Source organism: Scyliorhinus canicula, chromosome 14 (assembly GCF_902713615.1).
Source record: "Scyliorhinus canicula chromosome 14, sScyCan1.1, whole genome shotgun sequence".
NCBI lineage: Eukaryota > Metazoa > Chordata > Chondrichthyes > Carcharhiniformes > Scyliorhinidae > Scyliorhinus > Scyliorhinus canicula.
The window spans coordinates 121,072,487-121,090,791 of record NC_052159.1 but is presented as its reverse complement, the minus strand read 5'-3'; the positions used below and the strand labels follow the sequence as shown (position 1 = coordinate 121,090,791).

Below are 18,305 nucleotides of genomic sequence, written 5' to 3'. Positions count from 1 at the left end.
TATAAAAAAAGTATGGTGACCAAAGTTGTACACAGTGCTCCAGATGCAGTCTACCTGCCCAAGGGCAGCACAGTAGCACAGTGGATCGCACTGTTGCTTCACAGCACCAGGGACCCGGATTCGCTTCCGGACTTGGGTCACTGTCCGGAGTCTGGACGATCCCCGTGTCTGCATGGGTTTCCTCCCACAAGTCACCAAAGACATGCTTGTTAGATGAATTGGACATACTGAATTCTCCCTCAGTTACCCGAACAGGTACCGGAGTGTGGCGACTAGGGGATTTTCACACTAACTTTAATGCAGTGTTAATGTAAGCCTACTTGTGACACTAATAAAGATTATTATTATCTAAGGGCATGTGCAACTTGAGCAATGCTTCCCTACTTTTATACTCAATTTCCCTTGAAATAATTGCTAATATTTAACTTGCATTCCTAATCACGTGCTGTACCTATATACTATTTTTTTCTGAGTCATGTAGCAGGACACCAAGATCCCTCTGTATTGTAGAGTTCTGCAGTCTCTCTCTATTCTAATGATATTCTGCTTTTCGATTCTTCCTGCCAAACTGGACAAATTCATATTTTCCCTATACTCCATCTGTTAAACTTTTGCCCACTTACCTATCTGAATCCCTTTATAGGCTTTGTATATTCTCTTGAAAACTTACTTTCCGTACTACCTTGGTGTCTCAACGAATCTAGCAACCATACATTTGGTCTCTTCATCCAAGTCACTATTATAGGGTGTGACCAAACGGCCACAGAGGGCCGAAAAGAGGCGTGCCAAGGCGCAACGTGGCCGATACAAGCTGCGAGACCCCGCACCTGTGATCTATCCAGCTCGGGATGCCTTACAAGATTTAATTGTTTTGGCAAATCTGCATATTAGAGCGAGGCACCCGAGGCACTGGGATCTATCCCCTTTTCCTCGGAGACTTTGGGCGAGCATCGTTTAGTACAGGTCTCCACAAATGTGGACCAGATGATAAGCATTCGTGGGGGTCCCCCAGGGGATTGGAGGTGCCCAGGTGCATGCCCTTTGGGCAGGATGGTACCCTGGCACTTCTGTTGCCACCTGCATGCCCTGGCAGTCCACTTGGGTGCCAGCCTGGGGGGGGGGAGATTAGAAGAATGAGAGGTGATATCATTGAAACCTGGATGTCCTCGTACACGAGTAAACTGAAGGCAAGCATGGAGGTAAAGAAGGCAAATGGTATGTTGGCCTTCATCGCGAGACAGGCCTTGGTGAGATCACAGTCGGAGTATGTGCAGTTTTGGTCTCCTTATCTGAGGAAGGATGTTTTTACTATAGAGGGAGTGCAGCAAAGGTTTACCAGACTGATTCCTGCGATGGTGGGACTGACGCACGAGGATAGACTGAATCGTTTAGGGTTGCATTGGCTGGAGTTTAGAGGAATGAAGGTGATCTCATAGAAACCAATAAAATTTAATAGGACTAGACATGATTGATGCAGGAAGGATGTTCCCGACAGTGGGTATGTCCAGAACCAGGGATCAGTCTGAGGATACGGGGAGACCATTTAGATCAGAGATGAGGTGAAATTTCTTCACCCAGAGAGCAGTGAGCCTGTGGAACCCTTTGAAGCTGTTGAGGCCAAAACATTGCACATTTTCAAGAAGTAGTTAGATATAGCACATAGAGTGAAGGGGATCAAAGGATATGGGGGGAAAGCGGGATTATGCTTTTGAGTTGGATGATCAAACATGATCATAATCAATGGCGGAGCAGGCTCGAAGGGTTAAATGGTCTCCTCCTGCTCCTATTTTCTATGTTTCTATGAAACACAGGGTTTGACAGGGTAAATACTAAAATATTGTTACTCCAGGCTGGTGAACCGAGAATAGTTTGAGGATAAGGGGCCAATCATTTAGGACTGTGATGAGGAGACATTTCTTCACTTGAAGGGATGAGAATATTTGGAATTCTCTACCCCAGAGAACTACATATGTGCTATAATTTAAGGTTGAGGGAGACAGATTTTTGGTCTCCCAAAAAAACCCCCAAAGAATATGGTAGTGGGTGGGAGAGTTGATTTGAAGCCCAGGTTCAAACATGATTGTATTGAATGTTAGAGCTTTATCGGATGTATGGTGTTCATAGAATCGTAGAATCATAGAATTCCTTCAGTGCAGGAGGCCATTTGGCCCATTAGGTCTGCACCTACCCTCTGAAAGAGCACTCCACCCAAATCCACTTCCCAATAACCCCTTATCCTAATCTTCGCATCCCTGGACAATATGGGGCGTTTTTATCATGGCCAATCCACCTAAACTGCACAGCTTTGGACTGTGGGAGGAAACTGGAGTACCTGGAGAACCCCACAGAGAGTTACCCAAGCCCAAAGTGAACCCAGGTCCCTGGTGCTGTGAGACAGCAGTGCTAACCACAATGCTACCGTGCCGCCCACATGCTCCTTTTCTTATGCTATGTTCATTTATATTAATGAGCTTGAATAGTTTCATAGAATGGTAATTAATCTAGATGGAGGTGTCTATGTCTTTGCAACTTCAGGCGATGACAAATTACTGTCAAATTATTATCCTTATTTATAATGAGGATGGTACCAATGCATTCACATACAACCACTGGACTAAGGTGAGATGGTAGATGCAAACCGTAATTGTGCATTCTAATTTTTTTTTAAAATGGAGATTTACCTTCATTTTCCTCATTAAGCTCCTTTATAGGTTCCAGTTTACATTTTGCCACTGGTTGCTCTAATATCCAGCCAAACACAGGATAGACAGAGGAAGGTGGTAAGCACAGACAAGAAAGAAAGCAAAGGCAATAAAAAAACAATTATTTTATGTACTGCATCAACAGACTCAATGATCGAGTAATATGCGAGGTGAGCAGCAAAATCTACTGTAGAAGCAATTAACTTCCACACATAATAGTGTCAGGTTCTATCACTCAGTTGGAGAAATTACATCTTCTTGTGAGTTCATTTGCAATTTGCTTGAACCAAGTCCTGGCACTGGGTTCAGTATTCACTTATTTTCCCTTGTTGGAGAGTCTAGCAGCAGAGTGCATAATAATCTCAGAGCAAGGGGTCACCCATTTAAGACAGGTGAGGAGTAATTTCATCTGAGGTAGCAAATCTATGGAATTCTTTACAGCAGAGAGATGGAAAGGCAGAGTCGTTAAGTCTGTTCAAAGCTGAGATAGACAAATTTTTAATCAGTAAAGGAATCAAGGGTTATGGAGATAAAGCAGAAAGTGGAGTTCAGAACAAAGAACAAAGAAATGTACAGCACAGGAACAGACCTTTTGATACCCTCAAGAGTATTGAAAGTCAGACAGATCTAGGTGTACAGGTCCACAGGTCACTGAAAGGGGCAACACAGGTGGAGAAAGTAGTCAAGAAGGCATACGGCATGCTTGCCTTCATTGGCCGGGGCATTGAGTATAAGAATTGGCAAGTCATGTTGCAGCTGTATAGAACCTTAGTTCGGCCACACTTGGAGTATAGTGTTCAATTCTGGTTGCCACACTACCAGAAGGATGTGGAGGCTTTAGAGAGGGTGAAGAAGAGATTTACCAGGATGTTGCCTGGTATGGAGGGCATTAGCTATGAAAAGAGGTTGAATAAACTCGGTTTGTTCTCAGTGGAACGACGAAGGTCGAGGGGCGACCTGACAGAGGTCTACAAAATTATGAGGGGCATAGACAGAGTGGATAGTCAGAGGCTTTTTCCCAGGGTAGAGAGGTCAATTACTCGGGGGGGCATAGATTAAAGGTGTGAGGGGCAAGGTTTAGAGGAGATGTACGAGGCAAGTTTTTTTTCCAGACGGTAGTGGGTGCCTGGAACTTGCTGCCGGAGGAGGTGGTGGAAGCAGGGTCGATAGTGACATTAAAGGGTATCTTGACAAATACATGAATAGGATGGGAATAAAGGAATACGGACCCCGGAAGTGTAGAAGATTTTAGTTTAGACGGGCAGCATGGTCTGCGCAGGCTTGGGGACCTGTTCCTGGGTGCTGTACTTTTCTTTGTTCTTTAGATGTTGGAGAAGGGAGAGTTGCTAGAGACGTTGACAGAGGCATCGATCACGCTCATCCCAAAGTGGAAGGATCCATTGGAGTGTGGGTTATATAGGACCATCTTGTTGCAGAACCCATACAGAATAAGCTTGATGTTCAGTGATGCCTCCCTGCATGTATCCCATCTCTTGTAATCATCACTTAAAATTTGGAATCAGCTCAAGATGGCACTTTGGATCGGGGGGCATTTCGGTACTGTCACCAATGTGTGAAAATAATTTGAGGATGGACGCAACTGAAAGGAGCTGGAGGAGAGAGCGGATCGAGAAGATCAGGGATCTGTGTGTGGAGGGTAGGTTTGCAGTGCTGGAGGAGTTGAAGGAGAAATATCTGCTCCCAAGTGGGAGTGAATTTAGGTACATGCAGGTGTGGGACTTTGTCCGCAAAGAGATTTTTTCATTTCCTCAGCTCCCGAGGCAAGAGCTGGGGAAGGGAAGATCTCAGATGGATGGTTGCTAGAGACTGGGAGGCTCCATTAGAAAATATAAAGGGGAAGTGGAAGGAGGAGCTGGGAGTGGCACTGGGGATAAGGGTCTGGAGTGAAATGCTGTACTCGGTGAACTCGACATCCTCCTGCGTCAGGATGAGTCCGAGCCAGGTTTAATTTAAAGTGGTTCCTGGGGCTCATATGACTAGATGCGTACGAGTGGGTTTTTCCCAAGTGTGGAGAATAGGTGTGAGAGGGGCACAGAGGGCGACAGCGAATCACGTACATCTGTTTCGGCCTTGCCCAAAAATGGTTTGAGTTCTGGACATCCGTGTTTTAGACTCTGTCGATGATCGTGGGGGTGAATCTCACCGTGTCCTTTGGTGGCAATTGTTGGTGCATCATAATTACTGGAGCTGCCGGAAGGTGAAGGGATCCGATGTCGTGGATTTCATCGCTCTGATTGTCCAGCGGCGGTTACTAATTTTACAGGCCAGGCTTTAGAGAACCCCAAAGTTTATCATGGAGTTCACCTGACCCATAACTTTGAACAGATTTTGGTTATGGAGAGCACAAGGGCCCACTTTACAGCTGTGGTGCAACAGAGAGCTAAACGTATGTTTAAACAAAAAAAAACAATATTTATTCCATGAATCTCTTTAACATTTTTAAACACACACAGTAAACATCTTAAAATACTTCTCCCAAAGAATACAGTGCTTTATAAGTAACCCTTAATCTTTCCTTCCAACATCAATAAGACAAGTACCCTCTTTAACACAGAGATCAGGTTTAAATTCTCTACTGAGAGCAGTTATCACTTTGAAATAACCCAAATGAACACTCTTGAACTTGTAGAGATATCCATGCATATCTGCTGGCTTTCACTGCAGCTCTTCCCTCTGAAAACAAAACTTAAACTCACAGACACACACCAGCTTTTGTTCAAAGTGAAAATAAAAGCAGACAACCCAGCTCCACCCACACTCTGACATCACTGCAGCTATTTGGCAAACACACATTTCTTAAAGGTACACCCACTACACTTATTTGATAAACACCCATTTCTTAAAGGTACTCTCATATGACACTCGTTGGTTGGAGGTTGACGGTGCTTTGCCATGGTTGGGAGATGAAGCAGAATTTCTGCAAATGGTGAAAATTAAATTTGCCCTCAGGGGGTCAGTGGAAAGATTCCACTCAAGATGAAGGCTGTTTGTTTCAATTTTCAAAGATCTGTTTGTCGGCAGCAACTAATGAAGGGGAGGGGATGGGGGGTTGTTTTGGGAATAAAATTTGTTAATTTATAAGGATATAAAATCACAAACTGTCTACAAATATGGTTGCGTGGGTTTTTATGATCGTGGAAACTTTTGTATTGTTTGGAATAAAATACATTTAAAACAAAAATCCAATTTGGGGCATAATACCGCAATACCACTACTGCGGCTAGCACGAATCATTACTGATTTTCAAAAACGAAAACTAGTTGTGATGACAACACCCGGGCGCACAGCTAAGTATAGCCCCCTGGTGGTGAGGGACATGGCCGAGCAGTGCAGGTCCTCTGGGGAGTTTCATGGGGAGGGGTTCCCTTTGGTGTGTTTTTGCTGATGTCTTAGTGGGGTGGGATGGATGATGCCTTTAAGAGGGGTTTAAGCTTTAAGGATGCCAGGTCCTCAGAGGGGCAGGTAGATTGCTTCCATGTATTGTGGAAACTTTCTCCGTTTTTCGAAGGGCAAATTTTATTTTCTTCAATTTGAGGAATTCTGCCAGGGCGACAGCCGGTTGGGTGACGCTGCTGATCTCCAGCCGAGCAGGAGTCTGCAGCAGGTGATCAGGAAGGCAAAGGATAGGACATCTGTGGCTCTACTCGTAAAGAGATTTGGCTGTTCTGAGACACAGAAAACCGCCACCATTGGGCATGGCTCCACCCTTGCTTCCACAACCCTGGATACGGCTTCACAAAAGGCGTTCCAGTACCCAAAAAGTTTGGGGCAGGCCCAGAACATGTGGATGTGGTTGGCTGGTCTCCTTGGCACCATTCACATTTGTCCTCCACCTCTGCGAAGAACCTACTCATGTATTTCCTGGTCAGGTACGCTCTGCGTACCACCTTTAGCTTTGTTAGCCTCAGCCCTAACCATGAGGAGGTGGGGTTCGCCCTATATATTGCTTCAATCCAGAGTCCTCCCCCAACTCCATGTCCAGCCCCTCTTCCCACTTTTCTCATGACTCATCCAGCGGGGCCTTTACCTCCTCTAGCAGTCGACAGCACACGTTGGCGCAGTTACCGTCCCCTAATTCGCCCGCTGCTCGCAGTCTGCCCAGTGCAGTGAAGTTCAAACTCCATAAGACAGGGTCCCTGAAGCTGTGAGGCAGCAGTGCTAACCACTGTGCCATCACACCGTCCCAAAGCCACCACATCCTTCTGGTAGTCTGGTGACCAGAATATTCCAAAAGTGGCCAAACTAAGGTTCTATACAGCTGTAGCATGACTTGCTAATTTTTATACTCAATGCCCCGGTCGATGAAGGCAAGCATGCCGTATGCCTTCTTGACTACCTTCTCCAGACGACAGAAGGGAGATAAATCACTTGGTTGCATGGTGTACCAAAAACAACCTCTCTCTAAATGTCGGAAAGACCAAGGAACTGATCATCGACTTCAGGAAGCGTAGCACGACACACACATCCGTCTGCATCAATGGCCCCGAAGTGGAGATGGTCGATATCTTTAAGTTCCTGGGGGTCAACTTCACCAAGAGTCTGCCCTGGTCCACTCACTTTGATGCCACAGTCAAGAAAGCCCCGACAACGTCTTTACTTCCTACAGAAGCTAAAGAAATTTGGCATGTCTGCATCGACTCTCACAAACCTCTGCAGATGTGCGATAGAGAGCATCCTAGCCGGCTGCATCACAGCTTGATATGGCAACTGCTCGGTCCAAGATCGCAAGAAACTGCAGTGTGGTGAACTCAGCCCAACGCATCACACAAGCCTGCCACCCCCGCATTGATTCTGTGTACATCTCCCGCTGCCTCAGGAAGGCAGACAGTATTATCAGAGACCCCTCCCACCCAGACATTGCCTTCTTCAAGACTCTTCCATCAGGCAGAAGATACAGAGTCTGAAAACTCGTATGTCCAGACATAGGAACAGCTTCTTCCCCACAGTTACAAGACTCAACGACTCCCCCGGACTGATCTGTTCCCAGTAAGAACACTATTCACGACGCCCTATGCTGCTCTTGCTCATGCATTTGCTCTGTTTGGCCCCTTGTTCCACACTCTAACCATCACTGTTTGTCGATGTACCATTTGTCACAACTTTCTGATCCATAGTAGCCTCCATTTTAATGATAGATATTTACTCTACACCTTTGTAATCTCCTCTTTACAAATGTCTAACTGGTCCTGTGTGCCAATTTCTCATTGTACATCATTTCAGTTCAGTTCACTATTAAGCAGTTGCATAGGCTGGGATTTTACCAGCAGCATCAAAGTCCCAACATCCAATACGCGACCCGCAGAGTCTGCCACATGTGGGTAGATGATGCTTGAAAGTTTGGATAAATGGGCTGATTGCAGGTTTGTGTGCTCTCTTTGACTTTGCTTCTGATGATGTCTCCCAGTACATTCCTGAAAGAGACTTCTCCATTTCAGTCAGACATGAGCCAGGATCTCCTATGAGGTGGTGGATATGTTTGACCACTTCAAGGTTTTTTGAGTACATCCTTAAGTGTTTCCACTGTACTAGGAATCTCTTGACATGACCGAGTTCCAAGTAGAGCAGTTGCTTTGGGAATCTGGTGTCAAGCATATAATCAACATATCCTGCCCAGGGAGCTGATTTTGAGTATTAGCACAGAGCTTATTTTAAGTGATTAACACATAAGTACTGGGCAAGTTGGCTTGGGAGAGCTTTCCTGTCATTGGATTTAATACCATAAGAAATGGGAACAGTAGACTGTTCAGTCTGAGGTTTTTAACAAATGGGATACATTACATCTGACTTTGGCAGCAAGGGGGCAGCTGGTAAAGGTGAATGTGCTGCCAGGGTTCCTGTTTGTTTTATAGACCCTCCCAATCTTTCTCCCTGAGGTCTCCTTCTGGAAGTTGGAGACAGTGATTTTGGAGTTCATCTGGGTAGGGAAGGTGCCACGGGTAAAGTGGACTCTGTTACACAGCCAGAAAGAGGGGTTGGCGTTACCAAATCTGCTGTACTATTATTGGGTGGGGAGGGGGGTATGGTGTCGGAGTGGGTCAGGATGAAGGAGGTGTCCTGTAGGGAATCCAATCTGAGGACTCTGGTGGCTATTAGCTATTAGCTCTGGGGAAGTATTTGGGAAGCCTGGACGTACAGTCGACGGTCAGGGTGTGGAATCAGCTGAGAAGACATTTTAAGTTGGAGGGGATGTTGCTGTTGATGCCACTCTGTGGGAATCACAGGTTTAAACCAGGGGACATGGATGGGATGTATGGGAAGTGGAGAGGTGGGCTGGAGTGGGTGAGGGACTTGTACTCGAAAGGGAACTTTTCAGATCTGGATGAGTTGCAGGAGAGGTTTGAGTTACCGTGGGCAAGTGAATTTAGATATGTGCAGATGAGGGATTTTGCATGAATAGAATGGAGGGCATTTGTCAGGTTCCCAGAATACACTTTATTGGAGCTCCCGGATGAGTTGGGGGAGTGTAGGATTGGGGACAGATACAGGTGCTTGGGGGAGCGGCGTGGGCAGGTGGTGAGGATCAAGAACAAATGGGAGGAGGATTTGGGGACGAAATAAACTGGGGATGGTGGTGCAAGGCGATGCGGAGGGTGAACTCAACCTCCTCCCGCATGAGTAAAAGGTGGCACATAGGGTACATATGACTCAGGCGAGGATGTGTGGGTTGTTTCAATAATAATAATCTTTATTGTCACAAGTAGGCTTCCATTAACACTGCAATGAAGTTACTGTGAAAAGCCCCTAGTTGCCACATTCTAGCGCCTGTTCGGGTACACGGAGGAAGAATTGAGAACGTCCAAATTACCTAACAGCACATCTTTCGGGACTTGTGGGAGGAAACCGACGTAAACACGGGGAGAATGTGTAAACTACACACAGACAGTGACCCAAACCGGGAATCAAACCTGGGACCGGTGGCCGATGAGTACAAGAAGTGTGGGCGGGGTACGGCAAATCATGCGCACTTGTTTTGGGGTTGCAAGAAGCTGGAGAGATATTGGAAAGCAGTGTTTCGGACACTAAGATTGTGGGGTGGAGGTTAAGCAGGACCCAAATGGTGGCGATTTTTGGGGTAGTGGAAGTACCACGGCTGCTGGAGGGGAAGGGGGCCAATGTTGTGGCCTCCGCCTGTCTAATTGCCCGGCAAAGAAGCCTGTTAATTTGGAGGTCATATACGGCCTGGCTGGGAGACTTGTACAACTTTTTCCGGTTGGAGAAGATTAAGTTGGAGTTGGGGGGTCAGCGGAGGGCTTTGAGGTGCAGTGGGGGTTGTTCGTGATGATGTTGGAGCAACTGTGCATCGCTGTTTTGTTTACACGTTTGGAAAAAAGTACTTTTTTGACCGCTACAGCAAATGTCTCAGAGGAATGGCTGCATGTGGGTTACATGCATCTGGATTGCAGTGCCAGTGTCTTCCAAGGCATACCACATTGGGTATGTGAGGGAGAGAAATGCTAAAGATTTAGTTCCCCATGGTCAGATTTTTGGCTGTACCAAGCAGCACACTAATGTGGTACCTTTTCCTTTACTGTCCGCAGCACTGAGTCACCAACCTTCGGTTGCCCTTTCAGTTCTTCACGGTTCTTCTCAAGCCTGCTTTGTTTCAAGTCTACTCCCCAGCGATAACTTGGAGCCTTGTTCTCTGTTCCTATCATTTACTTTTACTCAATGGGATCCATCTCTGGTCTTGTCTTTGTTCAACTCCCTTCTATGTGGTTTCTAGAATGTGTTTTCGGGCGTAGGCCGTGTTCCTCTCTCCACATGGCATGCGCAGCTTAAGTTACCTGACTTGCAGTTTGTGTAGTTTCACTTCTCTTTTTATTTATCTTCGGCGCATGTGCGTAGGGCCACTTTCCCGGTTGCACTTGGGCAGAAGTCCTGAGGCTCACTGGGATCTGTAGTACCCAAACTATGACTGCTGATTTAGGTCACTATTTTGAGTTTTGTAACAGCAGTTGAGGATCAACGGGTTAATCAAAAGCTAATTGCAGTGGGGTTGAGTCAGTCTGTGCATTTTTTTGGAGGAAACAATCATCTTTACAAAATTATGAGTGGCATTGACAGCTTATGAGTAGATAGTCAGAAACTTATTCCCAGTGTGGAAAAGTCAAATACTGGGCGACATAGGTTTAAAGCGCGAGGGGCAAAGTTTAGAGGAGATATGCAGGTTTTTTTTTTAAAACAAAGGGTAGTGGATGCCTGGAACTCACTGCCGGGGGAGGTGGTGGAAGCATGTACAATAGCGACGTTTAAGGGGCATCTTGGCAAATATATTAATAGGATGGGAAAATAGGAATACGGGCCCCGGATGTGTGGAAGGTTTTAATTTAGATGGGCAGCATGTTTGGCGCAAGCTTAGAGGGCCAAAGGCCTGTTCCTGTGTTGTACTGTTCTACGTTATCTCTGAATGGAAGATTTCTACTTAGCAGCTTTTAAACAGATTCTGATGTTCAAACAAGTCTCTGAGAATAGATACTGTGTGTTATGCTATTGGAAAGGTAGAAAGCTGAAGTCAGGGAGAACAACGGATGTGGTTTGGACAAGACCCACTCTTGCTATTTTAGTGTTGCTACAGCTGAGAGGATCATTTAAAAAAAAGGTTAGAGAAGGGACTCTCTGGGGATTCTGTATCATCAGGACAGATATGGAACATTGAATAGTACAGCACAGTACAGGCCCTTCAACCCACGATGTTGTGCCGATCATTTATCCTGATCGAAGATCAACCTAAACTGCACCCTTTCAATTTACTGCTGTCCATGTGCTTGTCCAAGAGTCGCTTAAATGTCCCAAATGACCGACTCCACCACCTCTGCTGGCAGTGCATTCCACGCACCCACCATTCTCTGTGTATAGAACCTACCTCTGACATCTCCCCTATAACTTCCTCCAATCACCTTAAAATGATGTCCCCTCGTGACAGCAATTTACACCCTGGGGAAAAGTCTGGTTGTCCACTCTATCCATGCCTCTCATCACCTTGTACACCTCTACCAAGTCACCTCTCTGTCTTCTTCGCCCAAGTGAGAAAGCCCGAGCTCCCTCAACCATTCTTCATAAGACATGCCCTCCAGTCCAGGCAGCATCCTGGTAAATCTCCTCTGTACCCTCTCTCCAAAGCATCCACATCCTTCCTTTCATGATGTGACCAGAACTGGACACAATATTCCAAGTGAGGTCTAAGTAGAGTTTTATAAAGCTGCAGCAAAACCTTGCGGCTCTTAAACTCAATCCCCCTGTTAATGAAAGCCAACACACCATACGCCTTCCTAACAACCCTATCAACCTGGGTGGCAACTTTGAGGGATCTATGTAGGTGGACCTCAAGATCCTTCTGTTCCTCCATACTTCCAAAAATCCTGCCTTTAACCCTGCATTCAGCATTAAAATTCAACCTTCCAAAATGAATCACTTCACATTTATCTAGGTTGAACTCCATCTGCCACTTCTCAGCCCAGTTCTGCATCCTGTCCTGCTGAAATCTGCAACAACCCTCAACACTATCTACAACTCCCCCAACCTTTGTGTCATCGGCAAACTTACTAACCCACCCTTCCACTTCCTCATCCAAGTCATTTATAAAAACCACAAAGAGCAGAAGTTCCAGAACAGATCTTTCCAGGAAAACAACTGGTCACCGACCTCCAGGCCGAATACTTTCCATCCACCACCACTCGTTGTCTTCTTTCGGCCAGCCAATTCTGTATCCAGACAGCTAAATTTCCCTGTATCCCATGCCCCCTAACTTTCTGAATGAGCTTTATCAAATGCCTTACTGTAATCCATATACACCAAATCCACTGCCCGACCTTCATCAATGTGTCTCGTCACACTCTCAAAGAATTCAATGAGGCTTGTGAGGCATGACCTGCCCCTCACAAAGTCATGCTGACTATCTGGCTATCTTTAATCAAACTATGTTTTTCTAAATAATCATAAATCCTATCTCTCAGAATCCTTTCCAATATTTTGCTCACCACAGACGTAAGACTGACTGGTTTGTAATTCCCAGGGATTTCCCTATTCTCTTTCTTGAACAGGTGAACAACATTCACCTCCCTCCAATCATCCGTTACTATTCCAGTGGAGTGTGAGGACGCAAAGATCATCGCCAACAGTGCAGAAATCTCCTCCCTCGCTTCCCGTAGTAACCTTGGGTATATCCCGTCACGCCCAAGGGACTTATCTATCCTGATGCATTTCAAACTTTCCAGCACATCCTCCTTCTTATCAACCTGTTTGAGCCTATTAACCTGATTTACACTGCTCTCACGAGCAACAAAGTCCCTCTCTCCAGTGAATACTGAAGAAAAATATCAATTTAGGGCCTCCCCCATCTCAGACTCTCGGCACTTGTTCCCTCCACTATCCCTAAATAGGCCCTACTCTCACTCTGATCATCCTCTTATTTCTCACACAAGTGTAGAACGCCTTGGGGTTTTCCCTAATCCTTCCGCCAGGGCTTTTTCATGCCCCCTTCGAGCTCTCCTCAGTCCATTTTTGAGTTCCTTCCTGGCTACCTTGTAACCTTCTAGAGCCGAGTCAGATCCTTGCTTCCTCAACCTTACGCAAGCTGGTTTAGCTCACTCAGCTAAATCGCTGGCTTTTAAAGTAGACCAAGTAGGCCAGCAGCACGGTTCGATTCCCGTACCAGCCTCCCCAGACAGGCGTCGGAATGTGGCGACTAGGGGCTTTTCACAGTAACTTCATTGAAGCCTACTCTTGACAATAAGTGATTTTCATTTCATTTCTTCCTCTTACGAGAAACTCCACTTCTCTTGTCATCCAAGGCTCCTTCACCTTACCATTCCTTTCTCGTCTCAGTGGGACAAAACTATTCAACACTCTCAGCTGTCATGATATGCAAACATACAGTTAATGATATACACACAGCCAGCTAATGAACACAGAGAACAGGACATAACCAATGAGCAGGCAGGACACTCAGGGGTGGTATCTCACTATAAAAGGCATGAGGCACTCACATTCCTCCTCTTTCCACTGATGAACATCTACAGAGTAAGTCAGGGTGTATGTACAGTATCACACGTCCAGCACGTGGCTAAGAGCTAGTCTGGTCCAGTCAGACAGAGTAACCACAATTAGGTCAGCAGAGAGTCGAACTCAGAGAACTGTGCTACTGGTTCAATAAATCAGATTGAACTAACTTCAAGGTCTGGAATGTCTTTTGGTTAAAGCTGCATCCAGTTGCAGCCTGTGTTATCCCAGAGTACATAACACATCCCAGTGCTGTAGAAGGTGCAGCAGCTCCGAAACCAGCAAAAGCAGGGCCATGATGGTCATGCCACCGATTTGCCTGTGTTATCCCCAGCAGACACTGTCAGGATCAAGATGGTGGCTGGTCTGCTCCAGCTGTCGTTGTTCGACGGGCTGCGCCCTGCTCGCTATGTTGTCATATGGCTGATGGTTCTGTTGCGCGACAAAACAGACGGGCACTGCGCAAGGTTGCCTGCCCGCAACCGCTTTCTTCTCCGTTTCCATCCGTTGGCTTGCCACTTCCTGATACCTCGAACTATGAGGCCACCAGTCAGGCTTCCATCCCGACTGTCAAGGCGCCGTCGTCCCCACCACCACCTCTCCGGCAGTCGACAAGGATCAGACGCAAGCCCAGAGACTGGATATATGAACATTTGTTTGGTTTGCTATGTTCTGTTTTCTCGCTGCCTTCACGTATAAATACGTTCACATATGCCGCTGCTTGTACATATGTTAGTATATGCCACCACATGGAAATACATTCCCACATGCCAACAGAACATACAAAAAAAAGGAGACACGTCATGATATGCAAACATGCAGATAATGATATACAGACAAAAAGCTAATGAACACAGAGAACAGGACATGACCAATGAGCAGGCAGGACACTCAGGGGTGGTATCTCACTATAAAAGGCATGAGGCACTCATACTCTGCCTCTTTCCACTGATTAATATCAACAGAGTAAGTCAGGGTGTATGTACAGTATCACACCTCCAGCACGTGGCTACGAGCTAGTCTGGTCCAGTCAGACAGAGTAACCACACTTAGGTTAGCAGAGAGTCGAACTCAGAGAACTGTGCTAACTGTGCTACTGGTTCAATAAATCAGATTGAACTAACTTCAAGGTCTGGAATGTCTTTTGGTTAAAGCTGCATCCAGTTGCAGCCTGTGTTATCCCAGAGTACATAACACATCACCAGCAAGTGCCCCTCAAACAATCCCCACATTACTGTTGTGCACTTCCCCAAGAACAATTGTTTCCACTTTATGCTCCTCAGCTCCTGTCTAATAGCAGTATAATTTCCCCTGCCCCAATTAAATACCTTCCCATACTGTCTGTTCCTATCTCTCTCCATGACTATGATAAAGGACAAGGAGTTGTGGTCACTGTCACCGAAATGCTCTCCCACCGAGATATCTGACACCTGGCCTGGTTCGTTGCCGAGCAAGAAGTCCAATATGGCCTCCCCACTAGTCGCCCTATCTACGAATTGAGTCAGGAATCCTTCCTGTACACACCTGACAAAATCTGCTCCATCCAAACCATTTGCACTAAGGAGGTTCCAGTAAATATTAGGGAAGTTGAAGTCACCCATGACAACAACTCTTTTACTTCTGCACCTTTCCAAGATTTACCGCCCAATCTGTTCCTCTATCTCTTTGCTGCTATTGGGGGGGGGGGGGGGGGGGGGTCTGTAGAAAACTCCCAATAAAGTGACTGCTCCTTTCTTGTTTCTGACTTCCATCCATACTGACTCAGTAGACAAACCCTCCTTAACTACCTCCTTTTCCGTAGCTGTGATGTACTCCCTAATTAATAGTGCCACTCCCCTCTCCTATTTTACCTCCCTCCCTATTCTTCTTAAAACATCTAAACCCCAGAACATCTAACAACCATTCCTGCCACTGTGTCTTGTCCCTGTAATGGCAACAACATCATAGTTCCAAGCACTGATTCATTCTCTAAGCTCATCTCCCTTATTCCTGACACTCCTTGCATTGAAACAGGCACATTTCAACCCATTCCACTGAGTGCAACTTTGCCCTATCAACTGTCTATCCTTCCTCACAGACTATTTCTACCTGTTCAACACTGCCCTATCCTTTGATCCATAGCTCTAGTCCCTATCCCTGCCAAACTAGTTTAAACCCTCCCGAAGAGCTCGAGCAAATCTCCCACCCAGGATATTGGTGCCCCTCCAGTTTAGGTGCAATCCGTCCTTCCTGTATAGCTCCCACCTTCACCAGAAGATATCCCAATTATCCACATATCTGAAGCCTTCCCTCCCGCACTAGCCCTGTAGCCATGTGTTCAGCTGCACTCGCTCTCTGTTCCTTGCCTCACTTGCACATGGCACCGGTAGCAATCCTGAGATCACTACTCTGCTTGTCCTGCTCTTTAGCTTCCAACCTAACTCCCTAAAATCACTTTTTAAGATCCTCATCCCTTTTCTTCGCTATGTCGTTGGTGCCTATGTGCACCACGACTTCTGGTTGCTCACCCTCCCGTTAGGAATCCTGTCAACTCGATCCGAGACATCCCTGGCCTTGGCACCCCGGAGGCAACATACCTTCCAGGAGTTTCGCTTGCAACCACAGAATATCCTACCCATTCCCTTAACTATCAAGTCTCCTATCACTATTGCTTTTCTATTCTCCCCCTTTCCCTTCTGAGCCACAGAGCCAGATTCAGTGCCAGAGACCTGGCTGCTAGGGCCTTCCCCCAGTAGGTCATCCCCCCCAACAGCATCCAAAACGGTATACTTGTTTTGAAGGGGAATGACCACGAGGGATCCCTGCACTGTCTGCCTGTTTGTTTTCCTTCCCCCGAGTGTAACCCAGCTACTCTTCTCCTGTATCTTGGGTGTGGCTACCTCCCTGTAACTCTTCTCTATCACCCCCTCTGCCTCCCGGATGATCCGAAGGTCATCCAGCTCCAGGTCCAGTTCCCTAACATGGTCTCTGAGGAGCTGGAGTTGGGTGCACTTCTCACAGATGTAGTCAGTGGGGACACTGGTGGTTTCCCCCACCACAAATCCTACAGGAGGAGCATGCAACTGCCCTAGCCTCCATCCCTTACAGAATGTAGCTGCCCTGTGGACCAACTGGAACTCCACCCTCCGACTCTGCTCCCAGTCAGCTGTACTCTCTAAACTCCCGGCTCCCTTCTCGCTCTTTGAGGAAATGAGATGAAAGGAGCACCAAACAAAGTCTGGACTGTAGCTGCCTCACCTTTATGCTGTGATTCCAGTCTCTGAAAACTGGCCAAATCCAATTAACTAATTAACAAGCTGCACCTGCAAGTAGAGCCTGAGTGAACTCTGTTTAAAGATGCTTTAAAACTCACCTTCTTCTAACCCAATCAGCAACTTTTAAGTTAATTAACTAAATAAAAGACTAGACTTTAGATAAAAATGAACCCTTTGTATCCCTCAGTGACCAAACTCTCACTATAGCACTCAAATGCACCCATATTCAACAGTCAGTGCAAAGTCTGCACTGTAGCTGGCTCACCAGTGAGAGAGAGACATGGGGGCTGATTTAGCTCAGTGGGCTAGACAGCTAGTTTGTGATGCAGAACAAGGCCAGCAGCACGGATTCAATTCCCGTACCAGCTGAGTATTCCGAATTCTCCTTCTGTGTACCCGAATAGGCGCTGGAGTGTGGTGACTCGGGGCTTTTCACAGTAACTTAATTGCAGTGTTAATGTCAGCCTACTTGTGACAATTAAAAGATTATTATGCGCCCCGTCAGTGGTAAACTCTGTTCCAGGACTTTGGATGGAATATGGCTCCTGCTAAATGTGACTCGGGTTAAATCGAGAAACTAAGTGAGAGATCCAAACGGGGAAGGCTGATTTGGAATGACTGTGACACTGAACATGGTCCGATATTTGTGCGGGAAATAATGCTAGTGTTTGTAACTGTGTGAGAGGTAACTTTGTCATATCAACTACTTTAAAAATATTTTTTAAATATAAATTTAACCGACCCAAATCTTTTTTTTCCAATTAAGGGACAATTTAGCGTGGCCAATCCACCCATCCTCTGCATCTTTAGGTTGTGGGGGTGAGACCCAGGCAAGCACGGGGAGAATGTGCAAACTCTAAGACGGACAGTGACCTGGGGCTGGGATCGAACCAGAGTCCTCAGCGCCATGTGGCAACATGATTAACCACTGAGTCACCGTGTTGCTCTGTATCAACTACTTAAAGTGAAATTTACTTTTTTTATTTGAAACATCCCTCATCTGTTAATTATTTTTTGAACTACATTGATTTGAATTTTGTTTCAGTAAGACTCCAGCTTACCTTGAAGCCCATGATATTTTTTTCCTTGGGGCATTAATTGGTCCAGAAAGGGATCAGCTGCCCATCAAGGCAGATCCCAGAAATGGGGTCAGGCCGATTCCAGAGTAGAATCGGTGTAAGGCCTGCAGTAGGTTACATTTGGTCATGGGAAGTTCGATCCTGACTCCCAATTTCCACCCCTGATGCCTCTCAAGTTTCTCTTTTATAAATAAACTATATTGCTATTATTCTAAGTATCTATTGTGATTGTCAGAAAATTCAATAGTCCT

The 18,305-nt window shown here is 46.2% G+C and overlaps 1 protein-coding gene across 11 annotated transcripts in view; it reads right to left on the bottom strand.

The window, feature by feature from the left end:
* The window catches only part of LOC119977574 (zinc finger protein DZIP1-like), a 374,976-nt gene that overhangs the window by 195,979 nt on the left and 160,692 nt on the right, over nucleotides 1–18,305 (bottom strand). For 10 of the 11 annotated variants that reach the window (XR_005463223.1, XM_038818673.1, XM_038818669.1 and 7 more), the window contains one exon: nucleotides 2,682–2,741. The exons of the other annotated variant lie outside the window; for it this stretch is intronic. Coding sequence is in view for 9 of the 10 variants with exons in the window: in XM_038818673.1 (XP_038674601.1) it covers nucleotides 2,682–2,741 (60 nt within the window). In the remaining variant the exon portion in view is untranslated. The remainder of the gene's footprint in view (nucleotides 1–2,681; nucleotides 2,742–18,305) is intronic. 11 annotated transcript variants of the gene reach the window in all.